The following is a 20,629-nucleotide window of genomic DNA, read 5'->3' as shown; positions in this document are numbered from 1 at the left end:
TTCTGAAAGCTGAATTGCAATTTTAGTGTGAATTTAATAAAGACGACAGTTAATCAATATCCATAAATTATATCATATTTCATTATATATTCAGTTTATTGCTCTTCCTGTCATTCCAGTCGAAATGGAGCTCACGCATTTCCTGATTTGTGCTCAGTCGTGTATGCATTAAAGACAGCAAATTAGGTTTATTATAAACACCATTGACACTTTGTAGATGTTTCAACATCATCTTAATCAAACTGTCGCACCATTTCAGGGAAGCTGCTTTCAGACGCAATATGGGAATTATTTCTGTGACATCTTGTTTAGTTATGTTAGGGATTTCAAAAGCTAAACCAGTAGAAGAAACCGAATACCAGTGAAACGGACGCCCACAGACCTCACTGGGGACGTCCCCGTGCACATACTAGTCATTGCTCTGAATCACACAATAAAGAGGACACACTCACCTCAGTAAATCACCCTTATGGCTTCATGAACTGATATGAGTCCTGCTGATTTCATACTGGTGCAATCTAGGGGTGGGAGAAAAGGTCGATGCATCGATTCTCAAAAAATCTGCAACGATTCTGTGTTCAATTCAAATGGCCTCTTCACCCGTGTGTGTGTGTGTGTGTGTGTGTGTGTGTGTGTGCTCGGTCACCGGCCAAACAGGGTTTTTACTGGGTCAAAAATGGTCTTCGGTGGTGATTGACAGACATGGTCATACACACACACACACACACACACACACACACACACGCACGCACAGTAAAAAAGTCCCCTAACCACGTGATCTGCAAACGCAATACTGACAATACATTTTAAATAAATTCAAAGAAAGTTTGTTCATCTTATTTTGATACCTTGATGTTTGTTTTTGTTCCTCATTTTTACACTATTTACAGATAATTGTTTTGTTATATAATCATATCAATATTAAAAAGTAGTATTAAAAATAGCCACATTTTCTGCCATATACAATTTCATATAATTATCAGCTAGCTAATAACAACTTTGTTCTGGGTTCACCTCACTCCAGTCTAAACTAAATGATTTATAGGCTATTTATTTTACTACACATTATGAACATAAATAAGCTGAAAGACTGTGGATGATTAAAGCTAATTCTTACTATCCACTCTTGCTAAATTGGGTAAGCACACTTGTGTTCTCATTTCAGATGTTCAGAGTAAATTATTAAACTGATTCGTGAGTTCAGTGTTGGACGGATCAGTTGTTGTTAAAATGATTCGGTTCAAAGGAGTCATTAGGTTGTGAATCGGACATTAGCAGACGCGTTGTGTGTGAATCCCGTCTGTTAGAACATCGCGAAAGATTTGTCAACACACAGAAAACACTTCATAACCGGATGGGATTTGTTTCCCGTTTATTTAAAGTATGGTTTATGTCAGCTGGTCAGAGAAGAGTCAACGTTTTGAGCGCAATTCACACCCAGTGGTAATTAAAGGAAAACATCGTCTGATAGCGCCACGTGCAACAGGGATTCGGTCTTCCGACCTTTTGATTTTGATTAACGAAATATATGAAATATTAGAAAGCTAAGAATGCGAGCGGGGGAGGATTTCTCTGATCGTTCACTCTGTCACTCAGTTAACGCAAGCGCAGAAGTCATCTACTACATCAATCATAAATCACAATAACTCATCAAATAAGGCTTTGGCGGGATAAAAATTTGTTTTGGCGGCCAGCAAAAAATTTGCAATGTAGGAAAAACCCTGGGGATGCACCGGTTGACCGGACAAAAATCGGAACCGGACGTTTTTTGCTTCTAGCGTGTGATCGGCAACAGGTTTTCTGCCGAATATTATTTTTTTTTTTTTCGGAAGTGCGCCCGCGTGCACATACGCCTATATCGCAATCATTCGCGAACATGTCACTTGTGTGTTACAAACGGAAACTGGAGAACTGAGGGAAGAGACGGGGAATGAAGAGCCGCTTTCCTGCGCAAGCTTACCTCAAGTGTAGATAGTGAGCGTTTGTTCAGCTCAGCTTCTCACGTGTTGGATCGGATGAGAACGAAACAGACTAACTTGTGACAAAGCCGAAATACTTCTTTTTGTAGCCTTAAGAAGAACATGCATGCACTTTAGAAATGAAATACTATCAGTTCTGTAGCCTATAGGATGATCACTTTTATTTTACCTTAAAATTACATTGACTTAATTTGATTTTAAAAAGCACCTGTTGTAGCATCTTATTTTTTTCCGTTGCACTAAACATTAGTTGATTTAACATTTTGGAACAATTATATACTTCGGTTTTATTTAATTTCACTGGTAAAGACTTTTTTTTCTTTACACTGAATTTAAAAACAAATGCTGATTTAAGTAACGTCTTAGTTTGGATTGCAGAATATGCAGTTATTGCCTTTAATTTCACCTTTCAGCTGTTAATTTCCAATTCAATGTCCTGTTAATTTCAGATTGCGGACTTGTTTTCATTAGCCAAAAGCCAATTTAGCCTGTTAAATACCAAATAAACATCTTGTTCATGTATACTATCATTCTTTTGTGTAAAAAAAAGAAATCGGGTATCGGAATCGGCCATGTAAAATCGTGATCAGTGCATCACTAGTTTGTATGCTGGTGAATTACCTTTTGTTTAAGATAAAATGGACTTTTCCCGGTGAGAGGGTTCAACACCCGCACGTTTTCTGCAGTTTTTCCGCAGTTTTGCTCCATCGCCTTACAGCAGTCGCTCCTCCGTTTCTCTGGCCTCTGTGGCTGCCTCCCCATTTCACAAATGTATTTTGCCTATTAAATGCAAAGTTTTTAATTTCAAAAGTATTTCTAAATTAAGTTCATATTTCCAACAAACGAAATTCTGAGCCAAAATAACGAAGTGGTGCTGAAGTAGGCTATACGGCGCTTTCCTTGCCATGATTAATAACACTCCTATATCTCCGATGCGGTGGCCGGGATGTACATAAACCTAAAAACATCCCTGGCATAATTTTTGGAATGACTTATCGAATATTGCTGAACTACTACACAATGTTTCAAACGAATGAACAAAGGCTTCGTTTTGGTGAGTGATTGGTTAACCCTTTAAGATTCCCACCCCTAGTGCAATCCCAGCTAGTCCCGAGTGTCCCGTTCCTATTTTAGCCCGCTTGTAATGTGATCCACAGTATCCGAGGTGGGCTTGAGTGCCCACAGTGGCCGGTCCAGCTCTAAAACAGAGCTCATGTGGGCCTGGGGTCTTAGCCGAGGTGCGTGTGGCTTGCGTGTTTTATCCTGTCTTAAGGGAAGAGGATTTAGTGCTCAAACTCCTCATGCGTGCGGCTTCATTCGGACCAGCGCTGCGATTGGGGAGAGAAGGTCACACACACTGGGGGTCCTCTGGAGGGCCCTGACCCACACACGGGGCCTTATTTCACTGAGCCGGAGGGCCTACAGGTGGGTTTAGGGCTGAGTAAGTGTGTGTGTGTGTGTGTGTGTGTGTGTTTGGACGCAGGCGGATTAATACATGCTCTAAAGTTAGACGGCCTCAGTGCTGTGACGGATGTGGTTGTTGTCATGGTTCCCACTCGTCCTGGAAAATTGATGACAAATTTTCCAGTCCTGGAAAACACATGGAAAATTAGAGAAAATGTCCTGGAAAATCTTGTTGTTGTCTGGGAAAATTCTTTTAAAAAAAGTTATTTCTTTAGCCGAGTATAAAGAGTTTATCGCTGGCCCAAACAATTAGCGCTAGTTGCAGAAAGCACATGTTCAGGAATGCTGAGTTTGATACGTATGAGCATTATTTGAATAATGATGTTTAGTCTTGTGTTGCCACTTGCAGCGTCAGCTAATGCTAATGCTAATGCTGTAACTGCTCAAATGTGTGCAGTGAATGTTAACTCGTAAGCTGCTACCTAATCACATCATTTTGATATAAAGTCACATTTGTGTGTTATAAAGTCAGAATTGCAAGATATAAACTCGCAAGTCTTTTCTTCACAATTGACTTTTTTGCGCAGTTGCGAGTTTATATCTTGCAATTCTGACTTCTTTTCTCAGAATTGTGAGATCTAAACTGCAATTGCAAGTTATAAAGTCCAATTCTGAGGAAAAAAGAATTGCAACAATTTTCGTGTTTATATAACAAATATGTAAACTCACAAAAGTCAGAATAGCGAGATAAAGTCACAATTACCTTTTCTTTCTATTCTGTGGTGTAAACAAGCTTCCATAGTCATAATGTATGATTAAGAGCTCATATTGAAAAATGCTGGATTGTTCAGTAATGGCAATAAACTGTACGGCTTTTAAAGACTTCGAAAGCAATATTTGGCATGATCCTTGTCTTTTATTCCTGTCGTAGTAAAATTGAAAATGTCCTGGAAAATGGTTGCTGAAAGAGTGGGAACCCTGATGGGACCCGATGCAGATGTGCAGATCTAGATTTAGGACTGGTGGTGGTTCTGACCTGTGCAAAACATCATATATAGCTCAAAACCAAAACAATACATAGCTAGAAATGGCTGTGATTTATCATTGAAAAAAAGAGAGCGCTATACAAATAAATTTGACTTGACTTGTGGATGGTTAAAGACATGGTGAGACTTTTGTAATCAAGCTCTCAAAAATGATATAAAATTTAGATTTATCTGCCAAATATATCGCTTATCAGCTTTAAAATATAAAGAATTTGTCTGTTTTGCCGTCTGAGGTTAAAGGGTTAGTTCACCCAAAAATGAAAATTCTGTCATTAATTACTCACCCTCATGTCGTTGGACACCCGTAAGACCTCCGTTCATATTCGGAACACAAATGAAGATATTTTAGTTGAAAGCTGATGCTGAGAAAGGCTTCAGACAGGCCTCCATTGGCATTCAGTACATTGACACTTCCAAGATCCATGAAAGGCACTTAAAACGTCGTTACAAAGTCTATCTCACCACAGTGGCTCTACAATAATCATACAATGCGACGACAATAGTTTTTGTGCGCAAAAAAAAATCAAAATAACACCTTTATCCAACTTGTTCTCGACTTCCGTGTATGCCCCCACGACGCATGCGCGAGAATATGACGCAGATCCGGCGTTCGGACATATGACCCAGAAGCGATTTGTTTACGAGCAGAGGAAGACGCGCGTGTCTAAGCTGTTGGATTCTACATTGATCGTGCTTTAGGTCTCGGCGTAGTGCTCAAAATGGGGCTTAAGTGTGTAGGCGTTTCTCAATGTCAAGGAAGGATCCTCTGAAGCCAGAATTCCGAGGATGCTACGTCATCGACAGCCGTCGAAGGACTGTTCCAATGTCGAGGATCCTCGGAATTTCAACCAAGGTCTGAGTCCTTCGTTCGAAAAATATGCCATATACAGGAAAGGATGCATACGAGTAGACTTCGCGCACTTAGCGTTCTCAAATCACCCACAATCCTATGCGCGCAGCTTTGCTATCTTGTTCAAAAAATACAAAATATCGGACGTTGGCGGAGTCGGAGCGTTAACGGGGCAATATGCTTTCAAGTGTAACGTTACCAAACATTTGTTATAACCGTAGTAAATATAAGTAAAGTTTAACTTTTGGTGACAGTTGGTGGTGGTTGAGGAGATTCCCCCCTTCTATGTAAAAGCGCTTTGAGTTAGTGCCTAGAAAAGCGCTATATAAATGTAATTAATTATTATTATTATTATTATTATTAACTTTTAAATGCCAGTACAAATTACAACCGTATTGATATTATACAAATGACGTTATTGATGGCTAACGGACCTTTTCACTGACGTAATGAGGCTGACGCGCACTTGCAAGCCTGTTCCATTTACATGTTCTCCGAATGCTAAAGAGGAGTCTCGCCTAGCCTCTGAAGGAAGTGACTTGGAAGGATTAGTCCTACAGAGGAAGGATCCTTGACATTGAGAAACACCATGTATTTCATCGATTCCCGAACACCGGCGCTACGTCATATTCTCGCGCATGCGTCGTGGAGACACACACGGAAGTCGAGAACAAGTTGGATAAAGGTGTTATTTTGATTTTTTTTTGCGCACAAAAACTATTGTCGTCGCATTGTATGATTATTGTAGAGCCACTGTGGTGAGATAGACTTTGTAACGATGTTTTAAGTGCCTTTCATGGATCTTGGAAGTGTCAATGTACTGAATGCCAATGGAGGCCTGTGTGAAGCCTTTCTCAGCATCAGCTTTACACTAAAATATCTTCATTTGTGTTCCGAATATGAACGGAGGTCTTACGGGTGTCAAACGACATGAGGGTGAGGAATTAATGACAGAATTTTCATTTTTGGGTGAACTAACCCTTTAAATTCCAAACGTGTACATTTTTAGCATCTTAACCCTCATGATTTGATGTATGAATTATTAGCAGTTCTGTTTATGTTGTAGTTTGTTCAGATCTCAAATTCACTGGGCGCTGAGATGGGCTGTGTTTTCATAGATGGGATTTTGGAGATAAAGCAGGGAATGTGGTTATTAAACTGGCCTATAATAACCTGATATTCCTGTGACATTCACTCCCAGACTAACGCTGACCTTCAGTGTCCTGGTTAGCATCAGATGCTAAGGCTATTGTCTGATGTGCCTGGCTGTACATGTGTATGTCACAAACCACATTTTGCATAATTTCCTGTCATGTCAGGAAATGGATTAGCCCCCCCTTCACTTTAAGTGTGTGTGGCGCTACACGAGGACCTGGATTTTCCACCCTGCCTGTTTTAGTCATCACACGACTACGTGATGAAGAGAGAGAGTGTGTGTGTGTGTGTGTGAATCTCCTCACGTACGACATCACCCCACGTTTCATTCTGATGGTATTCATGGTGGGGTTTCTTTGGTTTGGCAACTCTAGTGAAGTCCTTGCCTAGCCCATCCTGATGCCTTTCCTTGGTCATGATGTGACCTTAAGTCCAAGTTCCAGTTATTAATGCATAATCTGTGCAAACAATCATCTCATTTGATTTAGAGCTTGTGTGTGTGTGTGTTTTAAAACTTAAATGCTAAACCACTACATAAAGTATGGCCGGGCGATATGGCCAAAAAATCATATATCTATGTATTTTCTGGTTAAATGGCGATATACGGTATATATCTCAGTGTTTTCTACATTTTTCTATTTGGATAAAATACCTATTTATTTAAACAAATCCACATTCTGTATCCAATGTTGTCCTACAAACAATGTTGATATTGAGGGCTATGAAAAAAAATATAGTGAATGTAATAAATGTAGGCTATGCAATAGATTATGTGCACAAATCACATTACATTCTAACATTCTATTCTATCCATCTAAAAACAACACAAAAAATGGTTTTAAATTTCTTAAACTAAAAAATAAACTATAAACAAAAGCCGAGTCTAATGCTGCGTTCACACCAAACGCGAATAGAGCGTCTGGCGCGAGTGATTTCAATGTTAAGTCAATGGAAAGGCGCGTTGACGCGCGTCTGGAGGTCTCGCGGCGCGTTTCGCGCGGCGCGAAGGACGCGAATCCGCCTCATTCGCGCGTCCAGTTCGCGCGAATTGAGCGTCTTGCGCGTCACACGCGAATGGTGCTTTTGTGCATTCACGCGTTTGAAGCGAATTCGCGTCTGACGCCCGAGTTGAAAAATTTGAACTTTGGCGTCAATTCGCGCCGCGTTAACCAATCAGGAGCCTGCTTGCTGCTTTCACGTGGTAAAGTGACGTGTATGAGAAACCCTGCATAAATTAAAAATAGTACTATTGTGTCACAAAATGTAGTTTTAAGACTTTTTAAGGTGGGAATGTAGTTGTTTATAGCTCAAATATGTGGTTTATTTCTAAAGAGAGCGCTTATAAATAAGTTTATTTATAAAAAATAATCTTGTGTTTTTGGAGTTGTGAGATCCAGGCGATCACCGGGCAATCACCGCTCAGGCTGCCTTCGCCGGGGTTATTTCCTCGGCCAGTCCTTCTGGCGTCTGCCACTGGCTCTGATGTCCTGTAGTGGTTTGTTTTGTGTAGATCTAACGGCCGAGCTTTGCTCTCATGAATCTATAATTTGTTGTCCGCCAAATCGTTTTGACTGAGGGCAAAGAGAAGTTTCATAACTTTATATTTTAAGGATATTTAAACATACATGCAGTGAAGATAATGTAGGAGTTGCCTGGACCACATTTGTGTGGCTATTAATGCTTAATATATATTTTTAATGAAAATGAAAAGAGGCAGAGTGGTGTTTTATGACATATTTCTCCTGTAGTGCCTTGAACGCGCGTCAATTTCGCTTCCAGCGCTCGATTTCTACGCGCGTCCAATTCTCTGCTGACGCGCGAATGCATTCAAACTGTTCGCGCGTGAAACTAGACGCGGTAGACGCGATTTTGATGCTCAATTCGCGTTTGGTGTGAACGCAGCATAATTATAGTAGCCTACATTTTATTACCCCGTTATATTTATTGCGCTCTTAATCTATTACATTAATTTACATTTTTTTGTAAGATTTACATGCAGAAGCTAGTCCTCTCCTGAACACAAAATGAGACACATTTGCATGAATTTCTAATATTTACAGATGGAGAATATACACCTGTGTAATGTAAGTTATGCACTGAGGAAAGCACCACATCTCAAACGCATTAAACAGTGCAAGTCTGTCAGTCAGCATCGTCTGCTGATTTAAATACAATAAAGCAATACACAAAAATGTATAAAGTAAACAAATATTTAAAATGGATTAAAGTGCAAAAGAATTGTAAAGAACAATAGGTAACACTTTACAATAAGGTCTCACTAGTTAATGCTGATTAACATTAGCAGAACGGAACCGCTACTCGTTTGATCTGGGTCATGTGACACCATCACTACACAGCGCTGGAGATCGAGTGAAAGCATTTGAATTCACCACAGTATTAATAACATCGCAACTGCGAGATCTAGTGGAAGCGTTCGGTGCAGAATTCGGTTATAAACCACAGATCTCAGAGCAAACACAGCTGATGTGGAAACTAGGAGAAACATTGAGCCAACATGAGCGAAGATCAGGGGTTTCAGTCCACAAATCCTAAACTTTCACCTAGGCCTGTCACGAGAACTACTTTTTGTTTCGCGATATCGTCCCAGAAATAATTGCGATTAACGATATTATTGTCATTTTAAGACTTTTATGCCACTGAATATATAATCCTAATATAACAGCATAATAATAATAATAGTAGACCTGCACACTTTCAAATGACAACCTTTTAATTCTTTAGATCAGGGAAATTAAGGGTTAAAAAATATATCCTAAATAAAAATAAAATGAATAAATAGTAAATAAACATGTTCCCTTGTGAAACGGCTTTAACACTCGTCATTCTGCGTTAACATTTATGTGCAGCGGAACAGGGGATTGCGGCTTTGAGTCCATTTGGGCTAATTCTTCCAAACTGTCAGTAGTTGTCAGGAAAACACTGTAATGCCTCAAATGGCGACTTTTTTTCACCTGTCGATAACCGCTGTGTGTGTGAAGGAACTGCCCGAGATTCACTTTCGCCTCCGTCACGGAAAACATACAAGATGACGGCACAATCGAGTAAAATGTTGGTGACATTCATTATCATGTAAACATAATGGGCGATATATTGCATCACAAAAAATGATTGAGATCATGTACATATATTGTGCGATATATTGATTATTGTGACAGGCCTACATTCACCAGGGTTTACTGTAGTAACACCGCATGGTATTGTGGAAGATAATCGAAGGTTTTTTTTTTTATGTTGTCATTTAAAGTGAAATTGCTTTAAAGAGCTTCACACTCTTTCCAGCATTTCAAAACTCTAAATATTATCCTATTTTAATGTTCTTTTATTTGTAAAAGTAAAAGTTTAAAGGTGTAGGCTTGTGACAAACAAGCACTTTTATTAAATAAAAATGAAATGCCCACTATAACCAGTAGATGGCGTCAGAGGAGCACTTATTGACTCATTAGCCATTTCCACTCCTTAAAATATGGACAAAGGTCGCATTTACACTGCAGGTCTTGATGCACAATTCCGATTATGTGACTATATCCTATGTTTGACGACCCGCTTACATCATCTTTTCAAAGCGATTTGCATTTACACTATACACTGGCGAAACCGCCCAAGACGTTCTGAGCCGGAAAAGGAAGTAAAACGGCACGATATGCAATGGATGCAGATGAAATGATTACACTGTACAGTGTCTTCGCCCTAAAGGCTTAAAAGACCATAAACCTCTGCATTACTCCATTAGTGTCATGTGATCGCAGTGCATGTCCACCTGAGTTGAATCCCTTTTCCAATGACGTACGACTCGCACTGTTATATTATTAGTAACTGCACTTAACAAAACAATAGTAATTTTATGCAGTAATTTGATGTAGTTCGCTGGTGCACATCTGAGTTCAGAAAACAAACCTGACTGGTTACCAGCTATAAACCAAAGAATTAACCAGCGCCCATGTGTTGTGAATGTGAAGGTCACGTTCTACACTTCCTGTCTGCTTTGATCATGAGATTTGGGTGATATTGAGAGAGACCTAAAGGAAGGTTCCTCAAATCCGGTCCTGCCCTGTGAAGCCTAGTTCCTGACCTCATCAAACACACACACTAGTCTTCAGAGTTACGAGAAGATCACAGGTAGGTGTGTTTGAGCAGGACTGTGGCCCTCCAGGGCTGGATTTCAGGAACCTTGAACTAAAGGAAGGTATTATATTGACTTGATATGTGCGTAGTGAGTCTGTTGCATAACATGGAAAGTGAACATTCCTTTTCACCACACCCCTATACCACACACACACACACACACACACACACGTGCAGAGCTGACATGTTCTGTATTACATAGGGTTGGGTACCGAAATCCGGTTCCAATATGGCACCGGTACTTATATAACCGGTATGTACCGGACCGAATCAGAACGCAGATTTCGGTTCCTCATTTCGGTGCCAAAATTCAAACGCGCTTTGGCTGAGCCAGAGACAGACGCTCAGCGCTCGTCACATCACAACTCATGACAACTATTCAGTGTTTTCAACGACATCATGTTTATTTCAGGTTTCAGAAATTTAAATGCTCATAAGTAGCTCTACTAGCAAAACACACACCCTGATGTCTATGAAAGCGGCAATGACAATCCTTTCAGACGATTATAATTTGACTAACGTTACGTGTTTTATTCACATCAGATACATGCACATTATATAGTAACTATATAGTTTACTCTATTCTTCTTCCAGTTCACTGGCCACTTACTTTCATGTATTTCGTGAGACGAGAATGATCTCAAGTGTTGTAAATCCGACAGATCCGATTCTGAGGCGCAAACTAACATGGCGTCGCCCATTGCGCTTTATAGATCAACTAACACACATTCACACACACATTTGAACATCAGATAGTTCGTGACACAGTTAAGAAGTTTGTGAATATTTTGAATAAAAAGAAAAAACGAAATAAACCCGATACAGCTGAGCTGTCAGCGCTATTGCGGCTGCTGTGTGTCATGTGAGAAACATGACGCGTCACCATGGAAACATTAAGGCGATGCGTTCTAAAATATTTAGCCAGAGAATATGATCATATTTCAAAAAAGAGCTGAAGCTCGAAGCTGGTTAGTAGCAGATCAAGAATACAGACGACTGCTGTTATTATTGTAATTAAGAGTTATATTAGGCTTGTTGTAGTTGGGTGGCTTAGGTTTTACTGTGAATTTGTAAATAAGTCAATTATAATTTGTAAATAAGTAAATTGTGTTTTGTATTTATTTATATTCATACATTTAAGTATACATTAAACTTTTAATAAATGGTTCAATTTAAATAAAAAATAAATAAGCCATTTAATGTCATCCACCTCGTTTTGTGGCCTTTTAAAAAAAAAAAAAGTATCGGTTCAGGCACCGTTTAGGCACCGGAACCGTTTTAAAAGTATCGGTTTGGCACCGAAATCGAAAAAAACCCAAACGATACCCAACCCTAGTATTACAGAGGAGCTGGCGTGAGGGTGACTTTATGCGAGTCTAAATTCTCAGCAAAATGCGTTTAGACTTTTATAGCTTTAGTTCCTGTCACTGTTTATGCTGTTGAGTTTAAATCCGAGTCTGCTGTTTATCTTCAAGATGCTCTCTGGTTTTCAATCACTCGTTGTCTCTAGCAGTCCATCATGAGAATGAGACTCGCAGTCTTAAACACAGACACACCAGTTTAGTCGATTGATCATGTGGATGTCATTTCATTGGTCTCTCTCTCTCTCTCTCTCTCTCTCTCTCTCTGTCTGTAGGATATTACCCGTCTCGTCCACGATGCCCCACACTAAAGCTCAAGATATGGGCTCTGCCTTCATCCAGACTCAGCAGCTCAATGCTGCCATGGCTGACACCTTCCTGGAGCACCTGTGTTTGCTGGACATCGACTCTGAGCCCACCATCGCTCGCAACACTGGAATCATCTGCACCATCGGTCAGTGGATGCACACACACACACACACACACACCGCAGAAATATAAGGTAGTTGCAAAAGGCTTCTGTGATCACGAGGGTTGGGTACTGTTCACATTTTATCCTGAAATTCTGTATTTTAGGGATGTTTACCTCAATAACTGTAAAGAAACGGTAATTTATAGAAGTGTTATTGATTGTATACTGTAATATTTTCCCGTAAATGGTAAGCTACTTAATAGGGATCGACCGATATGGATTTTGTAGTGCCGATACCAATTTTTTTTTTTTTTTTTTTCATCAGCCTTAGCCGATGAGCGATACGGGCTGCCGATTTTCTTGAGCCGATATTTGGAGCCGATACTGCTTTTGCTCCCTCAATTTACATCATAAAAATGACACAATGATCATGATGATAATTTTAAATTTACAATTTAAAAAAGGAACATTTATTGAACTAAAAAAAAAACTATATTTAACAAACAGTAAAAACAGGTGAGGTAGAAAAAAAAAAGAGTTCAGTGGTGAAAATAAATTCTGAAAATAAATATTTAAGCATAAATAAAATAATTACACACAGTATCAACAAGCAAGCATAATAAAGTGCACACTGACTGTGCTATACTTCATTTTAAAACTATTTACAACCTAGACATTTAATGGTTACACTCTAAAAAATGCTGGGTTCAAAATAACCCAAGTTGGGTTGAATATGGACTAACCCAGCAATTGGGCTGTTTTGACCCAGCTTTTGGGTTAAATGTTTGCTTAAAACAACCCAATCGCTGGGTTAGTCCATTTTCAACCCAACTTGGGTTATTTTTAACCCAGCATGTTTTCGAGTGTAGGTGCACTGAACTTAATCTCTTGTGGAGCAACACCAGCCGTAATTCAGGAGAAAATCTCCCAATGCTCCACGTGAAACTTCAGTCTTTCCACCTTTTACCATCGTGTCAATTCTCAATTGATTTTGATTAATATGCGCGAGGGGGAGCGAGACAGTTTGAAGACGGTGAGAGCTGCCCTGTGGACGCCTGTCTGGAAATAATGCAGGGGAAAAAATATCGGTGCGATATATCGGTCTAATTTAATAAATTAAAGGGTCGCCGTAAAGAACTTTGAGTTTCTGTGTTTATGATATAATGGTAGTTTTTCTCAAATGAAACGGTAAAATGCTGATGAAGTGACTCTTAGAGCGGCTCTGGAGATAACGTTCATGTCCTCGTATGAGATGGAAACACGTGACCGTCACACACGAGTGTGTGTGTGTGTGAGGTAAATTAAACACATTCACACAGAGACACGCAGAACATGCAGGATTCGTATTTAAATAGTATTTTTGCGGTTTAATATTCACAGACACTTGTCTATATCACCAGATGCGTTCTCAGGGACCAACATTTGGCACTGATTGATTTAATGTGAAACTGTATTCGGTAGAACTGACACAATTCGGTCGGTGCCCTTGAAAGTACCGAGTTCGGTACCCAACCCGTGTGATCACAGTTCAGCGAATGCTCTGGTGGATTATATGTCAATTTAGCTGTCTCAGCGCTGACGTGTTTCAGTTGAGACCGGTTTACCAAACTCCCACATCTGTCATTTGTTCTGACTTGTATTGTTTTCATTGTTTTCAATGAAACGTATTGAGTAAGCAAGCAGGAAGTGATTGTGTCATGTGACCACAGGACCGGTCTCTCGCTCTGTGGACATGTTGAAGGAGATGATCAAGTCTGGCATGAACATTGCTCGCATGAACTTCTCTCACGGCTCACATGAGGTACATACTTCATTATTTACACACTCTTGTGCTTGTCTTTCTCTCTCTAATCCTGTTCATATCTGTCCAGCATTAGGTACGCAGTCGATGGATGCAAGTCATTCTCTAATGCTGCGTTCACATCAAACACGAATAGAGCGTCAAAATTGCGTCTAGTTGGACGCTTGAACATTTTGAATCCATTCGCACGTCCACAGCGAATTGGACGCGTGTATAAATCAAGCGTTTGACGTGAAATAGACGCGCGTTCAAGTCGCTCCAGGAGACATGTCATAAAACACCACTCTGCCCCTTTTCATTTTCATTAAAAATATATGTTAAACATTAATAGCCACACATATGGATCTCACTACTCCGAAAACGCAAGATCATTGTTTTTAAATAGGCGCTCTCTTTATAAATAAACCACAGATTTGAGCTTTAAACTACATTCCCACCTGAAAAAGTCTTACAACTACATTTTGTGACACAATAATAGTATTTTTAAATTATGCTGGGTTTCTCATCTCGTCACTTTACCACGTGACCGCAGCGAGCAGGCTCCTGATTGGTTAATGCGGCATGAATTGACGCCAAAGTTCAAATTTTTCAACTCGGGCGTCAGACGTGAATTTGGTTCAAATGCGTGAATGCATAAAAAGCACCACTCGCACGTAATGCGCGTATCACGCAAGACTCGCGATTCGCGCGAACTGGACGCAATTCTGCCTCATTTGCACGCATCCAGTTTGCGCAAATTTGACGCGATTTGAGCGTCTTGCGTAATCGTCTATCGCGCCGCAGGACCTCCAGACGCACATCAACGCGCTTTTCCATTGACTTAACATTGAAATCACTCGCTCCAGACGCTCTATTCGCGTTTGGTGTGAACGCAACATAACAGAAATGATGCTAAAACGCCTATGTAGTTCACGGCTTAAAAACAAAACTTACAGGGTCAAAGGCCACAGAGAGAGAGTGTGTGTGTGTGTGTGTGTGTGTAACCTAATCTACACTGAGCCTATTATAAATAGTTTATCTGTTCCTTCCCAGCAGAGCTTATCAAGTCTCAACAGTATAAAGGGTGACGCTTCTCTTACACACACACATAGCTCATACAGAAGCCTCGGGCTATGAGGAGTGCTTGCAATTACAGTGAACGTCTTTTCCAGTTGCAAACATCTGCTGCAATTTGAGTTGCAAGTAAAATTCACTGTCATGAATTGCCAGACCTTTCCAAAATGGTTAATTCAGGCTAAAAACTAAAAATACAAGGTTACATGAAAAACATGTGAACATGGTTAGTTAGTACGAGGAAAGGAAGTGAGCAATCATTTATGGATTTAAGTCATTTTGCCCCTCATATATTGTGGCTCTGCTAATCGAAAGCTTTGGGTTAAACAAATTCTGCCATATTATACAAACATTTCACACTCCTAAACAAACAGGTTGTGTAGAGGCCTATAGGGGGCCTGTTTGCCCGTGTGTGGTGTGTGTGTGTGTGTGTGTGTGTGTGTGTGTGTGCTACTGAAGGGAAAGTGATTAGTACTACAGCTGTATAACGTCATGGATCAAAGGTGCTTGTCTAACCTGGTTTATTACTGCATGATCAGTAGATCAAACTCTACCAAATGAACTTTGTCTCCCAATCACACATTGCATGCGCATAAGTGCGTGTAATCGTTTGTGCACGGCACAAGTATGCGTGTAACCCAGTTTTGCTTGTCTAGACACACACCTTGACCGTTGCTTGGATGCGTGTGTGTGTGTGTGTGTGTGAGCGTGTTCAAGTGGAAGATTATAATGACGTAGCCTGATAATGAAGTGTGTGACACCAGCTGTTACACACAGAACATCATTGTTTGCAGTGGTTTATCAACATTCAGTGTGTTGTTGTTTTGTTAAGCACAAGTGTTGAATTCCTCTCTATTTCAGTATCACGGGGAAACCATTAAAAATGTACGTGAGGCTTGTGCCAGCTTCCAGCCGGGCAGCATCCACTACAGGCCGGTGGGCATCGCCCTCGATACCAAGGGGCCAGAAATCCGAACCGGGCTCATTAAAGGGGTGAGTTTACTCATTTCAGTTCAACACAAGGTGATGCAAAGATGTCCCGCTGGTCAAGATCTGTGTATACTACAGAATTAGCTGTTATTAGTGCATATGATAAGAGTGATGATCGTACAACACCATATAGTTCTACAGAATTCGGTCTATAAAACCAAGAATTATTATTAGTATTAATTAGTGCTGTCAATTTGCGTTAAAGCATGCAATTTAATTGTTCAGTTTTACAGATATTTAACGCAGCATCTGTTTTTCTATCATCCTTGGGCTGGCGTTACATTATATATAGGGCTTTAATCAACCAAAGAAAATCTTGGTGGACTGAAATCCTGAAAGTTTCAACTAAAAATTACGTCTGCCTAAATGAATTATAAATAAACATAAACTAGTAGGCTATTTGTAGTATATTAAATAGTTTTTGACCTGATTATTTAGTCTGACACACGAGTCTGTCATCATAGTACTATATTTTCGGAAATCATAGGCTATGTTGTCAACTAGTGATATCATCACAAGAACTTTTGAGGGATATGCAACATAATTTAGACAATAGTTTTTGTCATATGTTTTATAATAACTGACAGACACTATCATTTCAGCCGCTCTGTGCAGCTCGAACACAGGATCAGCTCAGCTTCGCAGCTGAGACGCGAATAGACTATTAACTTAAAGCTTTTACTCTTAAACACAAAGGCACGTCCACTTTAATAAAAAAGGAATATTTATGAAACAAGCCAGATCAAGAGCAGAAACGAAATTAAAGTGCATAACCGAAAAATAAAGCATAGGCTTAAAACTAATACAAACAGCACATTGCACATTAGGCTCCAAATAAAAAACAAAATAATAAAGTGCCCAAATCCAATAAATAATACTAGAAATAAATTTGCAGTTTGCACAATAATAAAACGCAGACAAGTTAGCTTACCGTCTTTAGGTGATATGACATGTTTGTCGTTGACTGTTGCTTGCAAAATTTGCATTTGACTTTTTTCCCATTTTCTATTTTTAAAAAATGCTGCCACACTGCCGATGTCTTTGTTGACATGGTAGAAGAGGACTGACTAGGAAAACGCTCACACAATTAAATAAATAATATACAGCCTAACGTAACTTATATCTGTCTCTCTTCTCCAGTGGGTTGGGCTAATCCAAAAGAAGTGAAAGTGGAAGTGCTCTGAAAACACCCCCATTAGCAATTAGTGCTTTCCACCTGATCAAATGAACGCGGCAAAAAAAATCGACCGATCAGAATTTTGGTCGAGCCAGAACGTATCAACTAATCGACTGGGAGATAACAGCCCTAATTATATGATCACTCTCATTCATGCAAATGCTTTTAAGCCATTCAAGTGCGACAAGACAAAAGAGAAGGTGCTGTCTGTGAACGTCTTGAGTACGTCTGAATCCACTTCCTGCCTTCCTAGGTGGGGGAACTAGGGAGCTGATTGAGACACACCCCTTGACTAATGTGACACACACATAACGCACAAAGACACGCCAGAATCTAGATCTTTTGCGCTTGAACATAGGGCTGGACGATTAATCAAAGTAATCCAAACCGAAATTCAGAACCTCTAACCGATGTAATTTCCCATGTCAGTTATTTTGGTTTTAGTCACGTGACTCCATAAAAAGATGCCATTACAATAAATATGTAAATTACACCGTCTTTAAGTTGTTTCTACATTAATTTGGAGAGTAACTGTGAAAGTATTACTATTCAATTCAAATTTATTTGTATAGCGCTTTTCACAATACACATTGTTTCAAAGCAGCTTCACAGAAAGTGCATTTCATAAATGTACATTGAAAAAATGTAAAAATGTTAAAAAAGCGCTTAATTTTTTTTAAAATCGATTGATGTTACTAGTATTAATACTGCAATTTTTGCATCTGCTCCTCCAGAGTGGCACGGCTGAGGTCGAGCTGAAGAAGGGAAATACGATCAAAGTGACCTTGGATGATTCTTTCATGGATAACTGTGATGAGGAAACCCTCTGGCTCGACTATAAGAACATCACCAAGGTGGTGGAAGTGGGCAGTAAAGTCTACATTGATGATGGACTCATTTCTCTCCAGGTCCAAGAGATCGGTGAGTGAAGGATTTGTGCCCGTCTATCTTTGGAGACCCAGTAATCAAATGAATGGATAAATCAGTGAGAGAAGTTTATAATTCATTAATCTGTGGTTTAACGCTGGTCACCTCTAGTGTAGACCATAGACTGCAATAAAATCAGTGTTAATTTTGACAGCAAATTTTGATTTAGTTTTAGTCCTAGTCTTTTGACTAAAATGCCATTTAGTTTGTCATGTTTTAGTCACCTCAATTGTTTTTAGTTGACTCAAATCTAACGAGTTTAGTTCAATTGTAATACTTTAAGCATTACATAACGACTGTCACTTGAAAGGTTGTTGATGAAAATTATGACAAATTATTTGTCAACGAAATTAACACTGAATAAAATATGGAATACAGAAGTGTCCATATTTCCATATTTTAATATGGTCTATTGGTGAAGTAGTATCTATCACTGTTATGGGGGGATAACATTTATCAGGGATATTTAGACCCCCCTGCAAACAAGCAAATAATTATAAAATAAATAAATATTCATTTAATAAATAAATATATGAGAGCGAGGGAGGGTGGGGTCACATGCATTATATTTCAGCCCTTTTGTCTCACCTGTCCCATGCTGAACTCTCACCTCAGGCCCCTCCCCTCTTACCTGCCAGTCTTGGTGAGCTGGACCATATTAAATATGGAAATATGGACACTTCTGTATTGGCTTCAAGAGAAACTGAGGGAGGAGCCGCTTGGTGTAGACACTGTGGAAGGGCTTAATGAATAATATCTCTCTCTCTCTCACTCTCTCACACACACACACACAGGCTCAGACTATCTGATATGCGAAATTGAGAATGGAGGAACTCTGGGAAGTAAGAAGGGTGTCAATCTGCCGGGGGCCGCAGTCGACCTACCTGCAGTTTCAGACAAAGACATCCAGGACCTGCTGTTCGGAGTAGAGATGGGAGTCGACATGGTCTTTGCCTCCTTCATCCGCAAGGCAGCTGATGTGCATGAGGTCCGTAAGGTGCTCGGAGAGAAGGGCAAAAACATCAAGATCATCAGCAAGCTGGAGAACCACGAGGGTGTGCGCAAGTGAGTGGATTTAACCCGTTCCGTATTCAATATGCGATTTTGAAAACGATTTGAATGTCTTACCTTTATTCGGCAGGTTTGATGAGATCATGGAGGCCAGTGATGGAATCATGGTTGCTCGTGGTGACCTGGGTATTGAAATCCCCACGGAAAAAGTGTTCCTGGCCCAGAAGATGATGATTGGTCGCTGCAACAAGGCGGGAAAGCCGATCATCTGTGCCACACAGGTCTGTGATTATTTAAATAGGCCCACTGTTACAGTTTATGTGCAAAGTGCTTCTTTAACCCTCTGGGGTACTTCGGGTCAAAAATGACCCGAAGCGTTTTATAAAAAAATAAATAAAATCGTAGCTTCATCGGAATGGTCCGAAACTCGGTGACTTTATTGGTACTTGGTATACGAACACCCTAAAAAATTGGGGACAGGATCTGAAAAGTCTAAGTGGTCGTAAAAAAAAGTCACACTCAGGACCTTCGGGTCAAAAATGACCCCCATAGGAAATGAATGGGAAATTGGCAAAAATATGAAAATAGTTTTTTTGTGCATACAATCTACAAATCAGCCAGGATGCAGAAAAAAAGGACTCAACAGTGAAGATCTCTAAAACATCAAGAGTGCAAAACAGACAAAAAAACTCACAAAAACACAATTAGCTTTTGGAATGGCACGCGTTCATTTGTTTGTGTGTGTTTTTGTCTGTTTTGCACTCTTGACGTTTTCGAGATTCACTCCTTCACTGTTGAGTCCTTTTTTTTCTGCATCCTGGCTGATTTGTAGATTGTATGCACAAAAAAACAATTTTCATATTTTTGCCAATTTCCTATGGGAGTAATTTTTGTCCCGAAGGTCCCGAGTGTGACCCATAAATGAAGTACCCCAGAGGTTTAAAACGATCTCTAAATATCTAACCGTTACTACTGGCACTATTCTCAAGCCCACTCAAGTCTGGTGTGTTTCTAGATGTTGGAGAGCATGATCAAGAAGCCTCGTCCTACCCGTGCCGAGGGCAGCGACGTGGCCAATGCGGTTCTGGATGGGGCAGACTGCATCATGCTGAGTGGAGAGACCGCTAAAGGAGACTATCCTGTGGAGGCCGTGCGCACACAGCACATGGTGAGAGCGCCCCCTACTGACACACACACACACACTAACACTGTTAGACAGCTAAACATTTTAGTACCTGACGTTTTTATTCATGCATAACTTTCTCATCTTAAAAATACTAATTAAAAGGAATTTTACGGGTTAAATACAACGGCATGCTG

The 20,629-nt window shown here is 40.0% G+C and overlaps 1 protein-coding gene across 6 annotated transcripts in view; it reads left to right on the top strand.

Annotated features, from left to right (window-relative positions):
- Positions 1–20,629, top strand: part of pkma (pyruvate kinase M1/2a) — a 44,586-nt gene that overhangs the window by 12,246 nt on the left and 11,711 nt on the right. For all 6 annotated transcript variants that reach the window (XM_079825830.1, XM_079825829.1, XM_079825833.1 and 3 more), the window contains exons 2-8: positions 12,214–12,392; positions 14,060–14,151; positions 16,066–16,197; positions 18,106–18,292; positions 19,093–19,363; positions 19,440–19,590; positions 20,325–20,477. In XM_079825830.1, the coding sequence (XP_079681956.1) occupies positions 12,214–12,392; positions 14,060–14,151; positions 16,066–16,197; positions 18,106–18,292; positions 19,093–19,363; positions 19,440–19,590; positions 20,325–20,477 (1,165 nt within the window). The remainder of the gene's footprint in view (positions 1–12,213; positions 12,393–14,059; positions 14,152–16,065; positions 16,198–18,105; positions 18,293–19,092; positions 19,364–19,439; positions 19,591–20,324; positions 20,478–20,629) is intronic.

This window comes from Gobio gobio (assembly GCF_949357685.1).
Source record: "Gobio gobio genome assembly, chromosome: 9".
NCBI lineage: Eukaryota > Metazoa > Chordata > Actinopteri > Cypriniformes > Gobionidae > Gobio > Gobio gobio.
This window is presented reverse-complemented; position numbering and strand designations above follow the sequence as displayed.